Below are 23,877 nucleotides of genomic sequence, written 5' to 3'. Positions count from 1 at the left end.
ATCCAAGCCAAAGTCAGTGATAAGATAATCAAGGGGATAAACCTTAAGAATATAAACTTAAGGAGCCGAAAAGATAGCATAGAGGTAGGGCCTTACATCCAGAAGGACGGTGGTTCAAATCCTGGGATCTCATATAGTCCCCTGTGCCTGCCAGGGGCGATTTCTGAGCGCAGAGCCAGGAGTAATCCCTGAGTGCTGCCGGGTGTGACCCAAAAATAAAAAATAAAAAAAAAATAAACTTAAAGGGCAGACCAAGGGGAAAGGGTGGTGATATATGATGCACTCTGGGGCCATTGGTGGAAGGGGCTTGACACGGATGGTGGGAAGGGCCCTGACTCATTATATATCTCAAATTCAACTATGAAGGACTCCGTAGATCACAATTATTTCAATAAAATAAAATTTAAAAAATCCCCATACACTACTGACCGTAGAGAAGTAAATGTTGCATCTGATACAGATGTGTAAACAAATAATTGGTGTTCAGTGAAATGGATGCTATAAAGAAGCATATAGAATAATAATTTTGCCCACTTTTTTTTTTTTTTTTGGTTTTTGGGCCACACCTGGTAATGCTCAGGGGTTACTCCTGGCTATGTGCTCAGAAGTTGCTCCTGGCTTGGGGGACCATATGGGACACCGGGGGATCGAACCGCGGTCCGTCCAAGGCTAGCGCAGGCAAGGCAGGCACCTTACCTTTAGCGCCACTGCCCGGCCCCTATTTTGCCCACTTTTGATTTTTGCAATGGACTGTATCTCTGCCCTGTACATGCGGGTAGAATCCTCAAATGAATACTTTGGCTCTGATTGGGCCATGTTGCTAAATATAGGATTCTGGTCCTTCTGGTCTATATTTTTCCTGAGTTTCTGTGGAATAATGTCTGCCCACACTTTATTGAAGTTGATTCTTCATTTTCAGTCACTTTCTTATTTGATAAAAGCTCAATCACCAAATCAAATACTATTACATGAAGTTTTTTTTCTTTCCCTAAAGCATCTCATCAGCATCAGTGAGTGAAAAGTCTTAGCATACAAAGATAACACAGTGGAAATGAACTGAGGTATGTGAGTACAACAGGAGCAATTGTGAGCTGTGGCTGGAGTTTGGTCTAAAATAAGCGCTATTTTGAATGGAAGTGAGGTGTGTGAGCCCAGCCATTTCTTCGAGTCAAGGAGCCTCACCACAACACATAAAATTAAAAAAAAAAAAAGCACCACACCACAAAGATCACAATGGGAAAACAAAACATTACCACATCTTGTGACAGAAAATGCTAGTTCTGAAGACCCAACCAAATTCAACCACCTACATAATCTCTCTGATTTTAGAGAGGAAAGAGTAAGAACTCAAAGAAACCATGGAACAAATAGCTCATAAGACTCAAGAGGATATGAGAGTAGAAATGAGAAAACTTCAGACAGAAATATCAGGATTGAAAAACCTGGTAGGTGAAATAGAAACTTCACTGGAAAACCTCACCAGCAGAGTAACAGCTGCTGAGGACTTAGTGAGATGGAAGATGAGCTGCATAACATCTCTATACAACAGAAGAGGCTGAAGAACCTTAAAATAAATGATCAGAAGATGGAAAAAATCCTAAAGTCAATGAACAGTGATAGAACTTTGGGATAAACTCAATAGAAATAGCATAAAAATCATTTTAGTCCCACAGACCCATGAAAGAAACCTCTACAAAGAATCAACACTTAAGGACATCATTGCTGAGAAGTTACCAGAGCTAAAGAGTACATGCAGTCACATCCTGTATGCCCAAAGTGTACCAGCTAAAAGAGATCCAAAGAAAAGCATCTCAACGTATGTTCTAGTCACAATGATGAAAAACAGATAGGGATAGAAATACTGAAAGCAACAAGATCAAAAAGGAAAACTATAAAGAATATCCTTAAGATTTACAGCAGAGCTGGGGGGCTTGGGTGATCCCCAGCTGTCTTCCCTCTCCTTCCTCCCAGACTCCAGGGCCTTCCCTGGGTGCCCGCCCAGGGGGCCAGTGAGGTGGGTGCAGGGGAGGAATCTAAAAGGGACCCCAGGCCTTCCCCAACACCCACCCAGCACAAGAGTGGGAGGAAGGAGGCTGGCAACATTTTTTCTCACCATTGTCCTTTTGTTTTGTTTTGTTTTGTTTTGTTTTTTTTGGGCCACACCTGGCAGTGCTCTGGGGTTACTCCTGGCTATCTGCTCAGAAATATCCCCTGCAGGCACGGGGGTCCTGGGTCGGCTGCTTGCAAGACAAATACTGCTGGGCTATCTCTCTGCCCCCCACCATTGTCCATTTTCAAAACCATGTGGGGGCGCTAGTTTAGTATAGCTAGTATAGTATAGATAATTGGATTTCTTAGGAATTAATGTATGTTTGCAATATGCAGAATGTCCATGTTGTATTGTCCTTTCCCCCTTGGCCCACCGCCCTGCAATCTCAATTCTTTTTTTTTGTTAATATTATTTATTATTATTTTTTGGTTTGTTTCTGGGACCCAAGGGTGCGGGGGGCGGGGGGGGGGGGAGAGAGGGAGAGGGCAGGGTGAGCAGGGAGCAGGCAGGGCGGGGACACACATATATATATTTTTTGGGGTCACACCCGGCAGTGCTCAGGAGTTACTCCTGGCTCTACACTCAGAAATTGCTCCTGGCAGGCTTGGGGACCATATGGGATGCCGGGATTCAAACCACTGCCCTTCTGCATGCAAGGCAAATGCCTTTCCTCCATGCTATCTCTCTGGCCCCACATTTAACCCTTTTTATCCTCAGTTCTTGGCTCCTCAAGAAGCAAATCATTATCCCCACACAAAGCCAGCTGTCAAACAGCACCTTAAGTGATAAGATAGACTCTCAGCCTGAAAAGATCCCAGTACACTGTTGCTATTGATCTACTCTCAAAGGTCTCCTTTCCTCCTCCTTCCTTCATTGTGGACTTTTGCTTGCTAAGAGACTCGGTTTCTGAAAAGTCTTGCCTCAAGAATTTTCCTAATATGGGACTATTTTGAGTTGTTTATCAGACTGCACAGGCTGAATCACAGACCAAAGTGGTGCACCAGATTTAACATCCCCCCAACTACTTCAAAAGACATAAAAAGGACATGTATATATTCTTTGAATATCTTATATGTATTCCCTTAATAGCTATAACCCTTACTTACTATTCTCTTATATAGTGACAAGTTCCCCGACTGTTTTGTTTTATTATTTTCTTTGTGATCTGTTCAATAAGGAATTCTGGTAGAAGTGTCCCTCGGTTTAGAGCTTATGTTAGAACCAAGTTGTTCCCTCGACCCCCATATGCACCAATAATACCTTGTGGCATTGTTCCTCTTTTGCATAGGCACATTAAAATAGGAAAATATTACATATACAAACAAGTTCTTATCTAATAGAGATACGAACACACAAATCCTATAATGCAGTGGGGCCTTACACCCTAAACACTGACATAATGATCTGACTAAGGCCTCAGAAGAATGGGCATTTATTCATTCACCCCTGAACCAGGGGTACAATCTATGAAACAACCATGGCTGTCTATAACATCACCTAGAAGCAATCCTCTACCAGGGAAGACCCTACCACTCCCATGGAATCGACTTACTCCAAAAAGGTTTTCCTTAACACCCAGAAGACTTAACATCAACAACAACCTGCTTTCAGGGCAGGGCTCTCTACATTGCCTTCTAATTGTGAAGTGAAATTAGAGGATGCTCCACATCATCCTGACTTCAATGTAGGATATGCACAGAATCCAGGATCTTTAACTACAGAAACCTGACACCAACAAGAGTGACTGTGTGACCACAGAGAATGACTCGGGTTGGACAACCTAGTAGGCCTGGAGCCCAGAGCTGGCCTTATGCCAGAAAACTTCAGGGGTAAGGTCTCCTCATATTTAGGCCAAGGCTTTTCCTTTTCATTTCCCCCATATTTTGCTGGGCCTGTGCAAACAACAACAGTTGCCACATTCTAACACAATTTTTACTGTAATTTTTTTTTTTAACTCTTATCCTTTAAAAAAAAAAAGAAGAGCTTACTAAACCTTCAGCTAGGGCTTTAATGAGTTCATCAGTGATTCATTTATTTTCAAAAATATACTTGCTACTGAACTTTTTCTTATTTTCTTTCTCTTTCATCACTTTAATTTTTCTATTTTTTGAATATCTTTGCCTTTGTTCCTCCTGAAACAAATGTATTATGATCAATTGTGTCAACTTATGTGATGTATTTTCTTTAAATAAAGAAAAAAAAAAGATTTACAGCAGGGGGGCCAGAGCGGTGGCACTAGCGGTAAGGTAACTGCCTTGCAAATGCTAACCTAGGACAGACTGAGGTTCAATCCCCCAGTGTCCCATATGGTCCCCCAAGCCAGGAGCAATTTCTAAGCGTACAGCCAGGAATAATCACTGAGCATCACTGAGTGTGGCCCAAAAAACAAAAAACAAAACAAAACAAAAAAAAGATTTACAGCAGATCTATCATAAGCAACCCTCAGGACCTGAAGGTGATGGGGGGTGGGGGGAATATAGTGACAAAACTCAATGAAATGAATGCTTCGTCAAGAATGCTTCACCGGGGCTGGAGAGATAGCATGGAGGTAAGGCATTTGCCTTTCATGCAGAAGGTCATTGGTTCAAATCCCAGCATCCCATATGGTCCCCCGAGCCTGCCAGGAGCGATTTCTGAGTGTGGAGCCAGGAGTAACCCCTGAGCACTGGTGTGACCCAAAAACCAAAAAAAAAAAAAAAAAGAATGCTTCACCATGTCAGACTTTCATTCAGGCTTGAATTCTTTCAGGACTTACTGCCAATCATTTTCAGGCTTTTTCAGGAAACTGAAGAAACAGAAACACTGAAACATTTTCTATGAATGTAACATAACCCTGATAACAAAAGCAGACAGAGATGCCACAAATAAAGAAAACTACAGGTCAATATTCTTGATGAACACAGATTCTCAACAAAATACTAGCAAATAGGATCCAACAGCTTATCAAGAAGATCATGACCAAAAAGGATTCATACAGAAATGAAGGATAGTTTGGCATAAACAAGTCAATCAACATAATATAACATATCAATAAAAAAAAGAATAATCAGATGATCATATCAATAGATGTAGAGAAAGCATTTGACAAGGTCCATATAGTCAAGCATTTACCACAATCCTAAGGCAAATATACTCAATGGGGAAAAACAAAAAGCTTTTCCTCTAAGATAACGGGCACAGACAAGGTTGCCCCCTTTTGCTACTTCTATTCAACACAGTATTGGAAGTTTTTACCATAGCATTCAAGCAAAAAAGAAAAAAAAAAAAGATATCAAGGACATCTAGATAGGAAAGGAAGAATTGAAGCACTGTTTGCAGATGACATGATACTTTAGAAATTTCAAAGCCTCTACTAAAAAGCTTCTAAAAACAACAGATTTGTATAGTAAAGTGGCAGGCTACAAAATTAACACACAAAAAACCCCTTATGTTTTTTTAATATAGAAATGATGAAAGTGCTATTAAATAAAAATAATCCTAGTCACAATTGTGCTACAGAAAATCCTTGGAATCAACTAAAGAGGTGAAAACCTATACAAAAAAAAAAAATCGCAAAATACTGCTTCAGAAATAAAAAGGATTCGTCTCTTTCCTTCCTGGGAGCTGGGAGTCTAGCAGCATGGGGTTCGGCAGGCCTCCGCCATGCCAGAGGCCTTCTTAACCAGACCTGGGGTGTGTGTGCGGGACTTGGGTAACCCCAGCACCCCTCTACTGCCTTGCTCCAGATCTCCAGGACTTTCCCGGGCCACATGCCTGGGCAAGCCAGCGAGTTGGGTCCCTTGGTGGAGCTTGAAGGTACCCTAGGCTTTCCCCCATTATCCATTCGGCTCCTTAGGGAGGGTCTGGGTGGGGCTCTGAACTTCTGGCCTCCCAGCTTCTTGATGCAGTCACTCTTTCCAGACTATATTTTCAAAATCGCGCAGGGGTGCTACTATCATTGAATTATGTTTTTATGTATGCAGAATGTCCATTTTGTACTCTGCTCTTTTGCACACCCCTACAAAAGATCATTTTTCTCTTTAACTTCCTTAACCCCTATCATCATTACTCCTCATTTACCCTTTTTAACTTAAGTACTATAGAGTCCTAAGTAACAGACCAAAGTGGTGCCCTGGAGTTAACACCCACCCAACTATTCCAAAAGGCATAAAAAGGACACGTATGTCTTTTCAACATTTTATGGGTGTTTTCTTTGATGGCTATAACTTTTGCTGAATATTTTCTTATACAGTGACGATCCCCCCCCTTTTTTTTTATCTTCTCTTTGTGAACTGCTCAATATGGAATTTGGTGTGAAAGAATTTTAATGCTTATATTTGTGAAAGAAGTTTAATGCTTATATTTGAACCAAGTCATGGGTATTATTGGACGTGTTCTTACGCCCCCATATACTCTGATAACGCCACGTGGCTTTATTTCTTGTTTGCTTAGGCACATTAAAACAGGAAAATACTATACATACAAATAAGTTCTTATCTAATAGAGATGGGAACACACAAATCTTGTAGTGTAATGGGACCTTACACCCTGAACATTGATATAAAGACCTGGCACAGGCCTCAGAAGAATGGGCCATTCTCCATTCACCCCTGATCTAGAGAAGACATCTACAAAACATCCAAGGTTGTCTATAACATCACCTGGAGGCAATCCTCTACCAGGGAAGACCCTACAGCTGCTCTGACATCAACCTACTCAAAAGAGACTTCCCTTAACACTGAGAAGACTTAACAACAATGACCTGCTTATGGGACAGGGCTTTCTGTATTGCCCCTTAATTGTGAGGTGAAACTAGAGGATACTCCACACCAGCCTGACTTCAATGTAGGATGTGCAGATTCCAGGATCTTTAATACAGAAACCTGATGCCAACAATAGGACTGTGTGAAAAATAAAACTGTATTGGCACTACAGACAATGACTTGGCTTGAATAAACTAGTTTGCCTGGAGCCTAGAGTTGGTCTTATGCCAGGAAACTTCAGGGGTAGTAGTCTCCTTGTATTTAGATGGAGGCTATTCTTTTCTATGACCCCCCCATATTTTGGTGGGCCTATGCAAACAATATTTGCCACTCTAACACTGTTTTTACTGTGCCCTTTTGACTAACCCTTTAAAAAAAACCTCTTAAACTTTTGATGTTAACTTAAACTAATATGTATGTGCATGAATATATAAAAAATACTATGCCTTCAATGTTAAGGAGTCACATAATCTCATGGCTTTAGGTTGCTTTGTGTACTGCTAAGAAATGTTATAATGTACTACAATCTGGGGACTTGTGGACAAAGTAATTGTACATGGGTTCTGCCTTATTTTTCTTAATGTTTTTTTAACTGTAAGTTCAATATTTAGGCGTCAGCAAGGGGATTTCTTCTGAGAACTCTGTTTATGGGCGATTGTCGTTTCACTGTAACTTTACCTTGTCCTCTTTGCATCATTGTTCTCATAATTAAAAATAAAAAATTAAAAAAAAGAAATAAGAGGATTCAAGAAAATGGAGACATATATACTGCTCCTGGACTGGGAGGATTAACATAATTAAAATGGCAACACTTCCCAATGCATTGTGCAGATTTAGTGCAATCTCTCTAAGGATACCCAGGACATTCTCCAAAATAGTTTATCAAACACTTCTGAAACTTATTTGGAACAATAAATACCATTGGATAGTTAAAGCAATTCTTAGGAAAAAGATGGGAGGAATCACTTTCCCCAACTTCAAATTATACTATAAAGCAATATTCATTAAAATAGCATGGTATTGGAATAAAGACAGATTCTCTCATCAATGAAATAGACTTGAGTATTCAAAGACTGACCCCCAGACATACAATCAATTAATCTTTGATAAAGGGGAAAATAATAAAAGTGGAACAAGAAAAGACGATTTAATAAAACTGGTCAACTACATGCAAAAAAGTGAACTCAGACCTCTCTTTTTTGTGTGATTCCTCCCATCTTTTTCCTAAGAATTGCTTTAACTATTCAATGGTATTTATTGTTCCAAATAAGTTTCAGAAATGTTTGATCCACTTTTTTTGAGAAATGTCCTGGTTATCCTTAGAGAGATTGCACTAAATCTGCACCTCTCTTTAACACTATGCAAAAAATCGAATAAAATGGATTAAGACCTTGATATCAGACCTGAAACCATAAGGTGCATAGAGGAAAATATAGGCAAAACACTCCATGATATTGAGACTACGGATATTTTTTAGGAGGAAATAGCACTGTCCAAGAAGGTGAAGCAATAATAAAAAAAAATGGAACTACATTAAAATGAGATGCTTTTGCATTTTAAAGGAAACAGTGACTAGGATACAAAGGCTACCCACAGAATGGAAAAAACTACTCATCTAATAGCCATCTGATAAGGGGTTAATAATCTAAGATATACAAAGTACTGATAGAACTAAACCCATTTGAAAATACGTAGAAGAAATGAACAGACATTTCCACAAAACAGATGGCTAAAAGGCACATGAAAAAATGCTCCACATTATTAATCATCAGGGAGATACAAATAAAAACAATGAGGTCACATCACACTCAGATTGGCACACATCACAAAGAAAAAGAACCAGTGCTGGTGTGGATGTGAAGAGAAAGGCACTCTTATTCATTGCTGGTGGGAATGCTGTCTAGTATAGCATTTTTGGAAAACAATATGGATATTCAAATAATTGGAAATTGAGCTTCCATATGATCCAGCAATATCACTTCTAGGGATATACCCTAGGAACACAAAAACACAATACAGAAATGCCCCCTGCACTCATATGTTCATTGCAGCACTATTTACAATAGCCAGAATCTGGAAACAACCCTGGTGTTGATGACAGACAAGTGGCTAAAGAAATGGTAGTACATCTATACAATGGAATACTATACAGTTGTTAGGAAAATGAATTTATGAAGTTTGCTTATACATGAATGGACATGGAGATTATTATGCTGAGTAAGAAGAGTCAGACGGAGAGAGACAGACAGAATCCCATTCATCTGTGGGATAAGTAAAATAAAAGAAGAGAAAACAGAGATAACAACTGGGATGAACAGCCCATGGTAGTATACGTGTCTCAAAGAGTGGAGAGTGCAGTTATAGTAGAGAAGGGACTATTATAAATAAAAATGATAGTTGGAATTGACCACTCTGGGTGCTGAAAGGGGATAAAGTAACATGCATAGCACCCATTCATTATCAACAGTGTAAACCAGTGTCAACAAAGGAGAGTGAGAGTGAAAAATTATATCTACCTACCTACCTACCTACCTACCTACCTACCTACCTACCTACCTACCTACCTACCTACCTACCTACCTACCTACCTACCTATGCCCATCTCAGAGGCAGGTAGGGGAGGGTGGATGGGAGGCTGGGACATTGATGGCTGGAAATGTGCACTATACTGTAAACAAAAGTGTTTAAAGAGGAAAATAAAGAGAGAGAAAGAAAAAGAAGAAGAAAAACATATGCCCCAGAGACAGAAAAGGGAGAGAGCTTCATGGAGTATGAGAGGGAAACTGGGGACATTGATGGTGGGAAATGTGCACTGGTGAAGGTGGTTGTACATTATATAACTAACACAATCATGCACAACTTTTTTTTTTTTTTGGTTTTTGGGCCACACCCGGCAGTGCTCAGGGGTCACTCCTGGCTGTCTGCTCAGAAATAGCGCCTGGCAGGCACGGGGGACCATATGGGACACCGGGATTCGAACCAACCACCTTTGGTCTTGGATCGGCTGCTTGCAAGGCAAATGCCGCTATGCTATCTCTCCGGGCCCGAATCATGCACAACTTTATCTGAGGATAAAAACGGTATTACGAACAGCCTTGTAACCCTGGCATTTAAATAAAGAAGTATTCCCAAATTGTAAATTGCTTATGATTTAAAATTCTTGAATTTTTAACAAGTTAATTTTAGAGATCACATTAGAATTACACTGGGAGTTCTAACTTTTGTTTTTTTTTGGTGGGGGGGCATACTGGCCCTATGCTTAGGAACTGGACTCAGGGCATCACATGAGGCATCAGGGATTGAAACCAGGTTGGTCACATGCTAGGCTAGTGCTTGACCTGCCATACTATTGTTCCAATCACAAGAGTTCTATTTTTCAGGGTTGGTGAGATAGCATGGAGGTGAGGCATTTACCTTGCATGCAAAAGGCAGAAGGGTGGTGTTTTGAATCCTGGCATCCCATATGGTCCCCGGAGCCTGCCAGGAGTGATTTCTGAGCATAGAGCCAGGCGTAGCCTCCAAGTGCTGCCGGATGTGACCAAAAAAACAAACAGAAAAAGGAGTTCTATTTCTCTTATAGACATACTGACTTAAGGATGCCATATAATCGGTCATATTAAAACACCACTGTGGCTGACGAGGTGGCGCTAGAGGTAAGGTGTCTGCCTTGCAAGCGCTAGCCAAGGAAGGACCACGGTTCAATCCCCCTGCATCCCATATGGTCCCCCCAATCCAGGGGCAATTTCTGAGCGCTTAGCCAGGAGTAACCCTTGACCATCAAAGGGGTGTGGCCCGATAAACCAAAAAAAAAAAAAAAGCCAAATTTTGGGCCTGGAGAGATAGCACAGTGGCGTTTGCTTGCAAGCAGCCAATCCAGGATCAAAGTTGGTTGGTTCGAATCCTGGTGTTCCATATGGTCCCCCGTGCCTGCCAGGCGCTATTAGACAGCCAGGAGTAACCCCTGAGCACCACTGGGTGTGGCCCAAAAACAAAAAAACAAACACCACTGTAATATTTTAATCACTCTGAATTTTGATCAGGATGGACCCATACAGCTAACATACAAACTAAGGGAAAATTTCATAATATGGTACTAAAAGGAAATAGTTTCATAATATGTTACTTCTGGAGAACAAAAACAAAATCCCAAACAACTAAAAGAAATCCTATGAATCCAAATAGTTTGATTTAAAAAGCTAGTGTCACTACTTAATTAGGACACAATCTGAAAGTGAAAGGTATACTGATATTTATTTGTAAAATATTACACATTTAATGATACTACCAGTCATAAGGACTTTAGATATTTCTTGATTTGTTAATCAAAATAAAAGCACAGAAGCAGACAATGAGTATTCTATATAATGAGTATTCTATATAACAGTGCTTAGGAATATAGAACAATTTCATTGGTTTTCTCACTATACAATACTGAAGTGCAATTTGATGTCTTACAAGTTGGAAAGATCTAATTTACTATCAGTAACTAATTTATTATCAAGTTTTTGTTGTCTCTGCAATTTTCCAGATGCATTTTTGCTGATACTCATGTCATCTTCTTTCATTCTATCATGGGAATTCTCTTGTTCTTTGACTACAGGTGCAGTATAATGCCTTTTCAGTCTGAGATAATTTTTTGAATGAGAAGGACCAGTCCCAGTAGATTCAGTAGGTATAAGGCGATTTTCAGCTGGACCAGACAAAAGGACTTGAGTATTTATCAATGCAAGTTCTTCATCAGCTATTGAATCACTTTCTACAAGAGAACTGTCATTAAGCTTTTTAAGTGGAGTTAATTGAGGAGAATTCAATTCTCTTTTCTTTAAAGGTGTTTCATATTTGTTGCCACAATGTCGTGGTGGTTGAAATGCCTTCTGTGCAGCTGGAGAAACAAATGTACATATGGGACTAACAGGTGGAGGTAAAGGTAGCCTACTCAAGAAATCCAAGGCTCTTCTCTTTTTGCAAGTTTTTGGATCATCAGTCTCCTCCTCATTATGACACAATTTTGAGGTCACTTGGGCTAATACAGGTGTGCAAACAGATTTTCCTTTTGTCTTACAAAGTAATAAAGGACTCTGATAATTGATAGTAGACATCTAATAAAAATATAAAAAACTAGTGATATATACCAGTATGATAATATCAAGTTCATTAGAATTTCTAAAACATACCAATACCACTCACATTCTCATTCCTTAATGGTTAATAGGTCAGATAATTTAAAGACATTCATATTTTTATTATTTTTTAATTTTTTTTCTGGGTGTTAAACTTTATTGCTCTGGCTGGGAAAGGGGCACTGTTGCTGGCAGGCACCCCTGTCCACTGGGCGGCACCCTAAGGACATTTGTATTATTATTCTTACTCCAGAGAGAAATAATTTTGCATCATAGGATAAAAAAATAGCATGAAGGGCTTTATGGAAGTATGGAAGTTGATCCCCTGAATACCACCAGGAGCGATCCCTAAGCAAAGAGCCAAAAGTAATTCCTGAGCACTGCTGAGAGTGGCACAACATCCCTGTTTGTCAAAAGAGACATGAAAAGAAAGATAAAAACTAGGGGCAGGAGAGATAGTAGACCCAATAGTAGTAACTCTGGAGCATTTGCTAGGTGGGCCTTAACCTCTTCCCCAGTAAAATACAAAAAGATTAATGCAAATGGTTTATGCCTTATTATCTTTCTTTATCAATCGGTTATATGATGATAAACATTTTAAAACTATTTCCAAGACATATGCTGCTTGAGTTCAGATAGTTGTTAAGATTAGGTCAGTTAATATGGCTAGCAAGTGTTAAATACTTGATAATTATTACAGACTTTAGCTTTGCATGCATTTATTGTGACATAAAGAGCTAAATCAATTTAGAATTACCCTAAATCAAAAACAACTCTAATCTGCTAGCCTTCATAACAAAAAAATTTGCAAAAATGTCTTCCATCATAAATATTTGATATGCAAAAAAATGAAAGCATTTTTCAGTAAAATTTGGCCTTACAGTATTAAATAATGTTTTTTGTTTTTGGGCCATACTTGGTGACACTCAGGGCTGCTCTTGACTTTGTGCTAAGAATCACTCCTGGCAGGTTCAGAGAACCATATGAGTGAGATGCAGGGGATCAAATCTGGGTTACTGTATGTAAGACAAATGCCCTACTCATTGTGCTATTGCTCTAAACCCTAAATTAAATAAAATTTAATTTTCAGAGAATATTTATCAGTCATATAATAACTACATTTTTGGATTAAGTTAAGTTACACTTTAACATATTTATTAGGTATATAACATTGAATAGGTATACAATAATACAATATACTGTTGTCTTCATGTAAAATATTTGTAAATATTTTTAATTTACATAACTTACCTGAAACTTATTCCCTGTATCAAGACCTGGCTGGACACTGTGTGACTCTGAAATATTGTCTTTAGTTGGGGTGGACCACTTGGGATCATCTGTGTTAAGCATACACATGAGCTTGTTTTCTGCATCATTGCAAAACATATCAATATTCTAAGAAAAAAAATGGGAAAAGCTGTTTTGTAAGAGACAAACACACTAAAACAAGTCCCATAAAAACAACAACAAAAAAACCAGATCACCACCCAGCCTTCCTCTTTAGCACACATATCCCTTCTGTGTAAACTCTTTTTTTTTTTTTTTTTGGCCACACCCGGTGGTGCTCAGGGGTTACTCCTGCTCAGAAATAGCTCCTGGCAGGCACGGGGGACCATATGGGATACCGGAATTCGAACCAACCACCTTTGGTCCTGGATCGGCTGCTTGCAGGGCAAACACCGCTGTGCTATCTCTCCGGGCCCCTGTGTAAACTCTTACAAAAATAATAAAAACAAAACAAAACCCACATGCAAGGAAAGTGCCTTAATCCTTGTACTATCTCCCTGACCCCATCACTCTCAATTTAGAACCAGATAAGTCAGTGCCATTTTTCATTAGGTGTACTGAGTCTATAGGTAACATAAGACATATGTTTCCTTTATAATGGTTAACATTTAAAATGTAATTTTAGATGTTGGAGAGATAGTGGATAGTGCATGCAGCCAACCTGGTTGAATTCCAGCACTACTCTCTAGAGCACAGATGAATATGTCCCCAAACCAAAAATAAAGAAAATTTACTTACATAAATTTTGATAATATACTTAAAATAATAAACTAATGAATTAAGTCAATTCTTTTTTTAATATAATTTTTATTTTGATCATAGTGGCTTACATATTGTTGACAACAATATTTTAGGTACATATTTACATAAAATCAGGGGGGATTCCCATCACCAAATTGTCTTCCCTACACCTCCATTTTTGTCCTACCTCCCATATCCTCTTCCCTCAATTCCAGGGCTGCTAGAATATGTGGTCCCCTCTGTGAAATTAAGTCAATTCTTTACCAGGCAGCATTTTATAAAATCCAAGAATTTATTGGGAAGCTAGATAGCAGCCAATTGTTTGGGTTTTACATGGATAGCTCAGTAACTTTTTCTATCCAAGACCCTACCCTTTTTCACATGAGAAATGGAATACAGCAGAAGGTGTTGGCGTAAACACATCAATATGTAGTTGATTTTATTGTGTTTTTTGGGCCACACCCAATAACGATTAGGGGTTACTCCTGGTTATGCACTCAGAAATCACTCCTGGCTTGGGGAACCATATGGGATGTCGGGGATTGAACCCAGGTCCAAACTGGGTCAGCCGTGTGCAAGGCAAAGTGCCCTACCGCTACACTATAACTCCAGCCCTGTAGTTGATTCCTGATTAATTTTTGATCTTACTTCATTTACCACTGCCAAATTTTTTGTAACCCAAACAGTTTAAGGTAGGAGATAACTGAAGTATGAATCTTGATTTGATCAACTTGGCTATATGACTATAAACTATTTAGTATATAAGCACAAGATGCATATTATGGGGGCCCGGAGAGATAGCACAGTGGCGTTTGCCTTGCAAGCAGCCGATCCAGGACCAAAGATAGTTGGTTCGAATCCCGGTGTCCCATATGGTCCCCCGTGCCTGACAGGAGCTATTTCTGAGCAGACAGCCAGGAGTAACCCCTGAGCACTGCAGGGTGTGGCCCAAAAACCAAAAAAATAAATAAATAAATAAAATAAGATGCATATTATGATCTAGTAAAACAAATTTGAGTTTATTTTTATCTATAAGGAATTACTTTAATTCAAGGACATATTAATGGTATAAAACACTAGATAACTTAATATGAATTTGAAGTCTAAATATTATTAATTTATACTGTCAAATGTTGCCAGCCACAGGTAACCCTTATTTTTCTTGTTACCATTTTTTTGTTTGTCTGCATGGTCTGCAGTTCTGATCATTCATTTCACAACTTTCTTATCTGAATTTCCTTTAAATCAATCATTTCTCCCTCAATTAATATTGAAATATCACATATTATACCTCAATGATTCAATTTTTATAAAAATTCAGCACTTTTGTGTTAATCAATCAAAATAGGGACATATAAATGTGCAACAATGCTAAAACTAAGTTTACCTCAACAGAATTTTTCATTTTATGAAATGTCTCTTGAAAATGTCTTTCTCTTGGATTGGCAGAAAACATGGAAAAATCTCCAGCAAATAGAGTAGGAATTCTTGATTTGGATTCTGTTCGCCACTGCAGATTGCTTACAGCAATTAATACATGAGGTTTAATTATGTCTTCATTAATATCTATCCAAAACTTTATTGCCAATAAATTATGACATTCATCTGATAAATAGACCAAAGGAGCAAGACCTAAAACAAAACAAAAAAATTAGTACACCTGTATTAGATAAATTAAAAGTGTTTTAAGGATTGGGCTAAACCTAGTTGTGCTTAGGGCTTACTCTTGGTTATGTGCTCAGAGATCACTTAAGATGGGACATATGGGATACTGGGGAATTGAACTTGAGTTGGCTGTGTGCAAGGCAAATGCCCTACCCACTGTACCATCTCTCTGATCTCTTAGATGCTCATTTTGATAGTCTAATGGTAAAAAATAGATAAAAACTAAATTGAGAGAAAACTTGGTATTTCCAAATTTACTTGTTTATGGTGCTAAAATTTCACTGCAGTAACACACTCTGTTATTGAGTTTGTGGGGAAGTTAGGTAATGCTCATATTCTGCTGGTAGGAATACAAATTTGCAAAGCCCTTCTAGTGGAAAAAAAAAAGAACAATAAAGCACAGCCATGTATACAATTATCTTTCTTTCCACCCAGCAATCTTACGGTATTCTATTACAACATACTTCCCCAAATTGTAAAATACATTTTAAGAAGGTTCATGCAATTGTGTATGAAATTATTTGTGTATAAAATGATTTACTGAAACATATTTATTTTATAGATCTCAATGAGGTTCAGACCTCCCAGAAACATAGTTGGCTATATAATGGTATGTTCATACAATGGTGCACTACTCTACAGTTATGCAATAGAATAAAAATATTTTTATGAAATAATTTCTAATTATTAGAAGAATAAAACCACCACCAAAAAAAGAATAAATTGGGGCCAGAGAGATGGCATGGAGGTAGGGCGTTTGCCTTTCAAACAAAAGAAAGGTGGTTTGAATCCCAGCATCCTATATGGTCCCCCGAGCCTACTAGGAGCAATTTCTGAGCATAGAGCCAGGAGTAACCCCTGAGCACTGCCGAGTGTGACCTCCCTCCCCCCAAAAAAAGAATTATTAGAAGGGGACATAAGAAAATATACATGCATTTGACCACTGAAATCCCAGAAGCTATAGGGATATGGTGTGGGTGAGAAAAGAGAAACAGCCCTGGAATGATAAGGATAAGAAAGAGGATGAGGGGAAAATATTCTCTGGGAATCTTGTTTGTGTATGTGTTAGACCTGATTCTTAGAACTACAAGAACATTTCATATACCTTTCAAACACAATCCCAAAATTTACATCACTTCACTAGTTTGAGAAAGAATGTTTTGGCAAACAATTTCTTTTCTTCTTTACTTAGTTTAATATATGTTAGAGGAAGAAAATTCTGTTAGTTTCAAAGTACTAACAAGTCAGAAGTTATAATTTGTGGGGGGTGTGGAGTGGTGTTTTGGGTCACATCTGGTGGTACAGAGAACTTACTCTTGGGCTCTGCATTCAGGAATCACCCTGTTTCTACTCTCAGGACCAGGAAACTTGAATAACCATGAGATGCTGGAGATAGAACCTGGGTCAGCTGCATTCAAGGCAAGCACCCTACCTACAGTATCGATCTTTCTGGCCCAGTTCTAATTATCTGATACACAAATCTAAATGTTTTTTAGCTTAAAGATCAATGAAAGCCAAAAAAGACATCTGTGCTCCTATGTTCATTGCAGCACTGTTCCTAATAGCCAGAATCTGAAAATAGCCCAATAATAAATAATTATTATTAATAAAAAAAATAAATAATAAAGAAGCTATAGCACATATACACAATGGAATACTTGGCCAAAATCAAAGATGAGGTCATGAAATTTGCTGATACATGGCTACATGAATGGTGTGTATCATGCTGAACGAAATGAGTCAGAGGGAGAGGAACAGACACTGAATGATCTCACACATATTCAGGATATAAAGAAATATAGTAGGGGAATAACACTTGACAACAGTGGACATGAAGAGCAGGTGAACTGGCCCTTAGTGGGAGCAGTGTTGTACCCCTAGTTTGAATTTCCAGCCTCGCCCTCATTAAGTAAAAGAATGTACATTGATAACACTTAATAATGACAAGGGAAAAACACAAATTGTCTTGTCCCGACATTTTTACAAAAACAGGATTAGCCAACTGCACCAACCTTTAGAAAAACAGGAAGAATAGCCTTATTTCTAATAGCCTTAGAAATAATAGGTCAGAGAGATAGCATGGGGTATGGCATTTGCCTTGCATGCAGAAGGACGGTGGTTTGAATCCCAGCATGCCATATGGTCCCCTGAGGCTGCCAGGAGCGATTTCTGAGCGTAGAGCCAGGAGTAACCCCTGAGCACTGCCGGGTGTGACCCAACCCCCCCCCCCCAAAAAAAAAAAAAAGAAAAACAGGACATAGGGGTTGGAATGATAGCACAACAGTAGGGCATTTGCCTTGCACATGCTGACCTGGGACGAACCTGGGTTCGATCCCTTGTATCCCATATAGTCTCCTGAGTGGCGCTAGGTATGGACCCCCCAAAACAAAAAAAAGCAACAAAAAAGAAAAACAGGACATACCTAAGATAAAGTATGCTGCTCCCATTAAAGTCTATCAAGTTGGTGCCAGGACTCTCCAGGAGGGTAGCCGACACGGAAGGGAGGGGTGGGATAGGTCAGGGAATGATCCACTACAACAGTGATAAAGCTGGAAGTGGTCACTCTAGACCAGGACTAAGTGCTGAAAGAAGGTAAAGTGATATGTATAATATTCCATCAGTAATAGTAGTGCCTAAAAGGAAAATAGAAAAAGAAAATAGTGCCTCCACAGTGGGAAGCTGAAGGGCAGGAAGGACACTAGAGACATTGGTGGAGGGTAGTGGATAATGTTGAGATATTGTATGCCTGGAATTCCATCATGAATAACTTTGTAACTCAATAATTCATGGTGATTCAATTAAAACAAAACAAAAAAGGGGAGGCTGGAGAGAGACAGTACAACAGGTAGGATGCTTGTCCCACAGGTGGCTAACCAGGGTTCATTCCCAGCATCGCATATGGTCTCTACTATGAGTAATCCCTGAGCATTGCTGAATGCTATCCCCCCCAAAACAAAGCAAGAAACTCAAAATATAACAGACCCCAAGTTACAAAATACACTGAGGAAAACTTAGGAGATAATCCTCTAGAACCTCATCATCAGAACATTGAAGACGAACACCAATGTCAAATGAAACAAAAACAAGAGTAAACAACTGGGATCTCAAATGAAATAAAAGGCTTAACATAGCAGAAAAAATATAAATGTGACCTAACAATTTAAAGAAGATATTTACACTACTTGTTTATATCTAGTAAGTGTTTAATACCCAAAATATATGAAAAACTATGGAATTCGGCTGGAGAGATAGCATGAAGGTAAGGCGTTTGCCTTGCATGCAGAAGGACGGTGGTTCAAATCCTGGCATCCCATATGGTCCCCCGAGCCTGGCAGGAGCGATTTCTGAGCATAGAGTTAGGAGTAACTACAAGTGCTGCCAGGTGTAACTCAGAAACCAAAAAACAAACAAACAAACAAACAAAAAACCCAAAACAAAAAAATCAACAGCAAAAAACCTATGGAATTCAACCCCAATATAAAAAAACCAACTCAAGGGACCTAAACGATAGCATAGCACAGTCGTAAGGCGTTTGCCTTGCATACGGCCAACACAGGATGGATCCCAGTTCGAATCCCAGGATCCCATATGGTCCCCCCCGAGCTTGCTAGGAGCGACTTCTGAGTGCAGAGCTAGAGTAACTCCTGAGTGCTGCCAGATGTGACCCAAACATCAAAAAAAAAAAAAAAAAAAAATCAACTCAACAAAAAGTTGTGAATTACTTAAGTATACGAACTGGTAAAAACCAAAATTAATTTTAAGAAAGCTATGGTAACTAGAAGGTTATTAGAAGGAAGGAAGTGGGAAGGTAATATAAGTATATGAACTGGTAAAAAACAAAATGGATTTCAAGATAGCTATAATTAGAAAGTTATTAGAAAAAAGGAAGTGGGAAGGTAATAGTAATGAAGTAACAGCGACTTTTGATGGCAGCTTGTACTAAAAATCTGGGCATGTAAGAATAGCAAATATGATAATAAATTCCATATTATTAACTAATGACAAATCAATGAAAAATAAAACAAAACTGTACATTACCTATTTTTTTCACAATAGAAACAACAAATCCTACTAGGTCCACTTCAGAACAAGGTGGCTGAAAATCTGGATCCAATAGTTTGTTGAAGGGAACAGATTCCCTTGGCTGATAAAATTGAAATAGGATTTCATCTGAAACCTACAGAAATAAATTCATATTTTAATAAATAAAACTAATATGTATCTTCTAAAATTGAAAACTTATAATGAAAATTTACCTCTAGTTGTTGATACTGAGTCTTTTTTGTTGCTGTTAATTGCATTTTAGTTCTTTTAGATTTTGATGTTACAAGCTGATAGATTCTGTATCTCTTCCCCTCTGTTAACAGGGAATATAAGTCTGATGATGGACGCCAGATAGTCAACAAAACTATATATAAAGAGAAAAAAGATAGAATAGAAGAACTGATAACCATTAAAATGCCTGTTTAAAAAATGAAGGCTGATAATAAACATCTTAGAATATATAATTATTCTGTGGGCATTAGTAGCCCTTTTTAATCCTGTGATATATGCTAAATCTACAACTTATTGAACATATGAAATCATTTTATCAATGAGATAAATTTTTCTTATTGGCCATACTAGTGGCGCTCAGGGCTTACTTCCTGGCTCTGCTCTTATGCAACCCTCTATTACATTTCTTGTGAGGCATTGGTGAATTATATGGGAGGCCAGGGATTGAAAATGGGTTGGCAGGAGGCCGGAGAGACAGCACAGTGGCGTTTGTCTTGCAAGCAAGCTGACCCAGGACCTAAGGTGGTTGGTTCGAATCCCGGCATTCCATATGGTCCCCATGCCTGCCTGGAGCTATTTCTGAGCAGATAGCCAGGAGTAACCCCTGAGCACCGCTGGGTGTGGCCCGAAAACCAAAAATAAATAAATAAATAAATAAATAAAAGAAATTAAAAAAAGAAAAAAGAAAGAAAATGGGTTGGCTGTGTGAAATAATGAGATAATTTTTTTGTTTAGTTTTGGTCCACACCAGGCAATGCTCAGTGTTTACTCCTGGCTTTTTGCTCAGGAATTAGGCCTGCAGGCTTGGGGGACTATATAGGGATTGAACCTGGGTTGTCCATCTGCAAGGCAAATGCCCTCCCTACCTGCTGAACTTCTGCTGTGGCCCCTGAGATAATCTTTATTTTGTTTTGGGGCCACACCCAGTGGTGCTCAGGTTACTCCTGGCTCTGCACTCAGAAAATCACTCCGAGCAGGCTAGGGGGACCATATAGGATGCCTGGGATGGAACCCAGGTCTGTCCTGGGTCGTCTGCATGCAAGGCAAATGCCATATTGCTATGCTATCACTCTGGCCCTGAGATAATTTTTTAACTAAACAAAATAATAACATTATAAACTCACCAGAACATTTTTCTTTTCTTTCAAAGCCTATGATACGCAACTTCCACACAGTTTTAACATCTCTTGATAAAATTTGTTCCCCTTGTTCAGTAGATTCCATAGCTTTTTTGAATTCCAACTGGATTTGTGCTTGCTTCTTGTCATTCAATGACTGTCTATGATTATTCAAGACTTTTAACTGCTCTTCAGTGAAATAACCCTGTAAATATTTACATATAAGTTAGATGTTACTGAAAAACAAAACAAAACAAAACAAGAACCTCATTCATTGCAAATGAATTAAATTCACTTTACGGGTATGACAATATAAAAATGAAATTAATGCACTCAGAATAACACATGAAAATATTTTCAGGTGCATTAACTGTTTACTAATCTTTGTTAATATAATAAATGGCTGATATTTGAATGCTCCCTATTATCTTAGAAATGGATCTTTGTAAGGCTGGAGAAGTAGTGCTGTGTGGGTAGGGCATTTGCCTTACATGCAGCTAACCTGAGTTTGATCCCTGGAATCCTATATGGCTCTCAAGCACTTCAGGAATAATTCCTGAGTGCAGAGTCAGGAAAAAGCCCTGAGTATCACCAGGTATGGTCTAAAAACAGAAAACAAAATAAAACAGAACAAAACAAAAAGGGATTTTTGTGTGGAAAATACATTCAGTCATAAAACCCTTCCAAAAATCTTATTAAATACTTACTATTGTTTACAAGAGAAAGAACTTGTAGATGTTTATTGAGAGGGTGTAGTTGAAAAGGTCCAAGAATTCTGATCCCCCTATGGTAGTATATCATGAACTCTTTGGTATGCTAATATAATTAAAAATTTTAAAGGGATTGGAGAAATAGTATAGAGGGTAATGTGTTTGCCTTGCATGCAGTCAACCTGGGTTCAATTGCTGGCATCCTACATGGTCCCCCAGCACTGCTAGGAGTGATTCCTGAGTGCAAAGCTGGGAGTAACAGTATCGCAGGGTGTTGCGCTCCCTCTCCCCCTGCCAAATTATATATTTTAAAAACACCTATCTTCGCCTCTACACTTCTCTCTCAATTATGTCAGCAAATTTCTTTTTTTTCTCTTTTTTCTTGTTATTTTTTGGCCACACCCGTTTGACACTCAGGGGTTACTCCTGGCTTCGGGGGACTATATGGGACACTGGAGGATCGAAACGCAGTCCATCCTAGGCTAGCACTTACAAGGCAGAGCCTCACCTCCGGCCCCATATTTCAGCAAATTTCTACCTGTACCTCCTGTATGTGTAGGGGAAGAGGGTTGAAAAAAGGATGATGGTTGAAAATCTCACCTAGTATATAAAAGCAAAAAACCAGAAAACAAAGAAATGAAATTGCGACAGAGATCATACTAGACTATCTTATACCTTTTTTGCTTTTGGATCATACTTGAAGGTGTTCAAGGGTTACTCCTAGCTCAATATTCAGGGGCCACTCCTGATGTGCTAGAGAAACTTATGTAGTGCTGGAGAAGATAACCAAAGCTCCCTTCATGCAAAGTCTGTACTTTGTAATACAAAGCATCTTTGCAGCCCACCTTACACATTGAAAACCCCAATTTATACTGGAAAAGGTGAGTATAAAATCTCTGAACCCTGATGAAAAAGTTTTTTATTTAGTGTTCATATTGGACATAATTAAAAAAAATCATTATGTGATTCAGAAGTCTTATAAAAATCAACATACACACTGGGAAGAAAAATTATTTTAAGATAATAAGATTTAAGATAATCTAGAAGAACGAGGGGCTAGAAGTACAACAGATAGGGTACTTGCCTTGTATGCAGCTGACCTGTGTTGGATCCCTGGTATCACTGGATGTGGTGCACAAGTAAAAACAAAAAACCCCAAACTAACAAAACAACAACAAAAAATCTCCAAGAAAAAACTCTGCCTGCAAATTATTATTATTATTATTATTTTGCATTATACTCAGCAGAGCTCAAAGGCTACTACTGGCTCTAAAACTCAGGTCAGCAAACACCTTAACCCCTCTACTAACTCTCTGGTCCTTGTCTGCATTTACAAAATTATTTAGTTCTTCTATCCTTTAGCTAACATAAAATCAGAAATATGTCCATTGATTTGTCAGATCAGAGGACTCGAGAACAGATTCTGTTTGTGATACACAGAATCTTATCATGATTTGTTGTTGTTGGGAAGAACATCTATAGCTTTCACTGTAATGAATAAAATATTAAGTGTCTTTTTTTGTGTGTTGATTTTATAGCCTGCCATTTTACTGTAAGTCTATTATTTCTAGGAGCTTGATCAGCAAATCTTTAAGGCTGTCTAAGTACAGTATGATGCCAGCCACAAAAAGAGCTTAATTTCTTTTCCTATCTGGATGACCTTAATACCTTTCTCTTGTCAAATGGTTATAGCAAGGACTTCCAAGTCTATACTAGATAGTAACAGTGAGAATTAAGTGTCTCTTCTTTTCTCACCTCAAGGTCAACTGGGTCTGGGGCATTCTTCACTGCTTCATAAAGCTCGGCACCATCTTGCAAAGCATGAATTTGCTGCCTTGTTAGTGCATGTGATGGTTTGCACCGTTTTGATGCTTTTTCTGGGGAAAAGAATGACTATATTGCTAAACCACAATTTTTTTTTTTTTTTTTGGTTTTTGGGTCACACCCGGTGACGCTCAGGGGTTACTCCTGGCATTGCGCTCAGAAGTCGCTCCTGGCTTGGGGGACCATATGGGACGCCGGGGAAATCGAACCGACGTCCATCCTAGGCTAGCGCTGGCTGGCAAGGCAGACACCTTACCTCTAGCGCCACCATGCCGGCCCCCTAAACCACAAATTTAAGGAATACTGAAAGCTAGAAAACCAAACAAAAAATATACAAATAAT

At 38.7% G+C, this 23,877-nt stretch overlaps 1 protein-coding gene and 1 long non-coding RNA gene across 2 annotated transcripts in view; both read right to left on the bottom strand.

Annotated features, from left to right (window-relative positions):
• Nucleotides 1-11,041: 11,041 nt before the first annotated feature.
• LOC126016328 (uncharacterized) lies at nucleotides 11,042-11,338 on the bottom strand. Its single transcript, XR_007498264.1, has 2 exons — nucleotides 11,215-11,338; nucleotides 11,042-11,089 (listed from the first exon to the last, which is right to left on the bottom strand). It is a non-coding gene; the product is annotated as an uncharacterized LOC126016328 (long non-coding RNA).
• A 1-nt stretch (nucleotide 11,339) lies between these two features.
• BRCA2 (BRCA2 DNA repair associated) overlaps nucleotides 11,340-23,877 on the bottom strand; it is a gene marked incomplete at its 3' end in the record, with an annotated part of 65,447 nt that continues 52,909 nt past the window's right edge. The window contains 7 exon segments of the mRNA XM_049778464.1: nucleotides 11,340-11,891; nucleotides 13,164-13,310; nucleotides 15,331-15,575; nucleotides 19,647-19,785; nucleotides 19,865-20,016; nucleotides 21,008-21,206; nucleotides 23,467-23,588. Of these exon segments, the coding sequence (XP_049634421.1) occupies nucleotides 11,340-11,891; nucleotides 13,164-13,310; nucleotides 15,331-15,575; nucleotides 19,647-19,785; nucleotides 19,865-20,016; nucleotides 21,008-21,206; nucleotides 23,467-23,588 (1,556 nt within the window).

Source organism: Suncus etruscus, chromosome 8 (assembly GCF_024139225.1).
Source record: "Suncus etruscus isolate mSunEtr1 chromosome 8, mSunEtr1.pri.cur, whole genome shotgun sequence".
NCBI lineage: Eukaryota > Metazoa > Chordata > Mammalia > Eulipotyphla > Soricidae > Suncus > Suncus etruscus.
The sequence above is the reverse complement of the archived record's forward strand: the minus strand, read 5'-3'. Positions and strand labels throughout refer to the sequence as shown.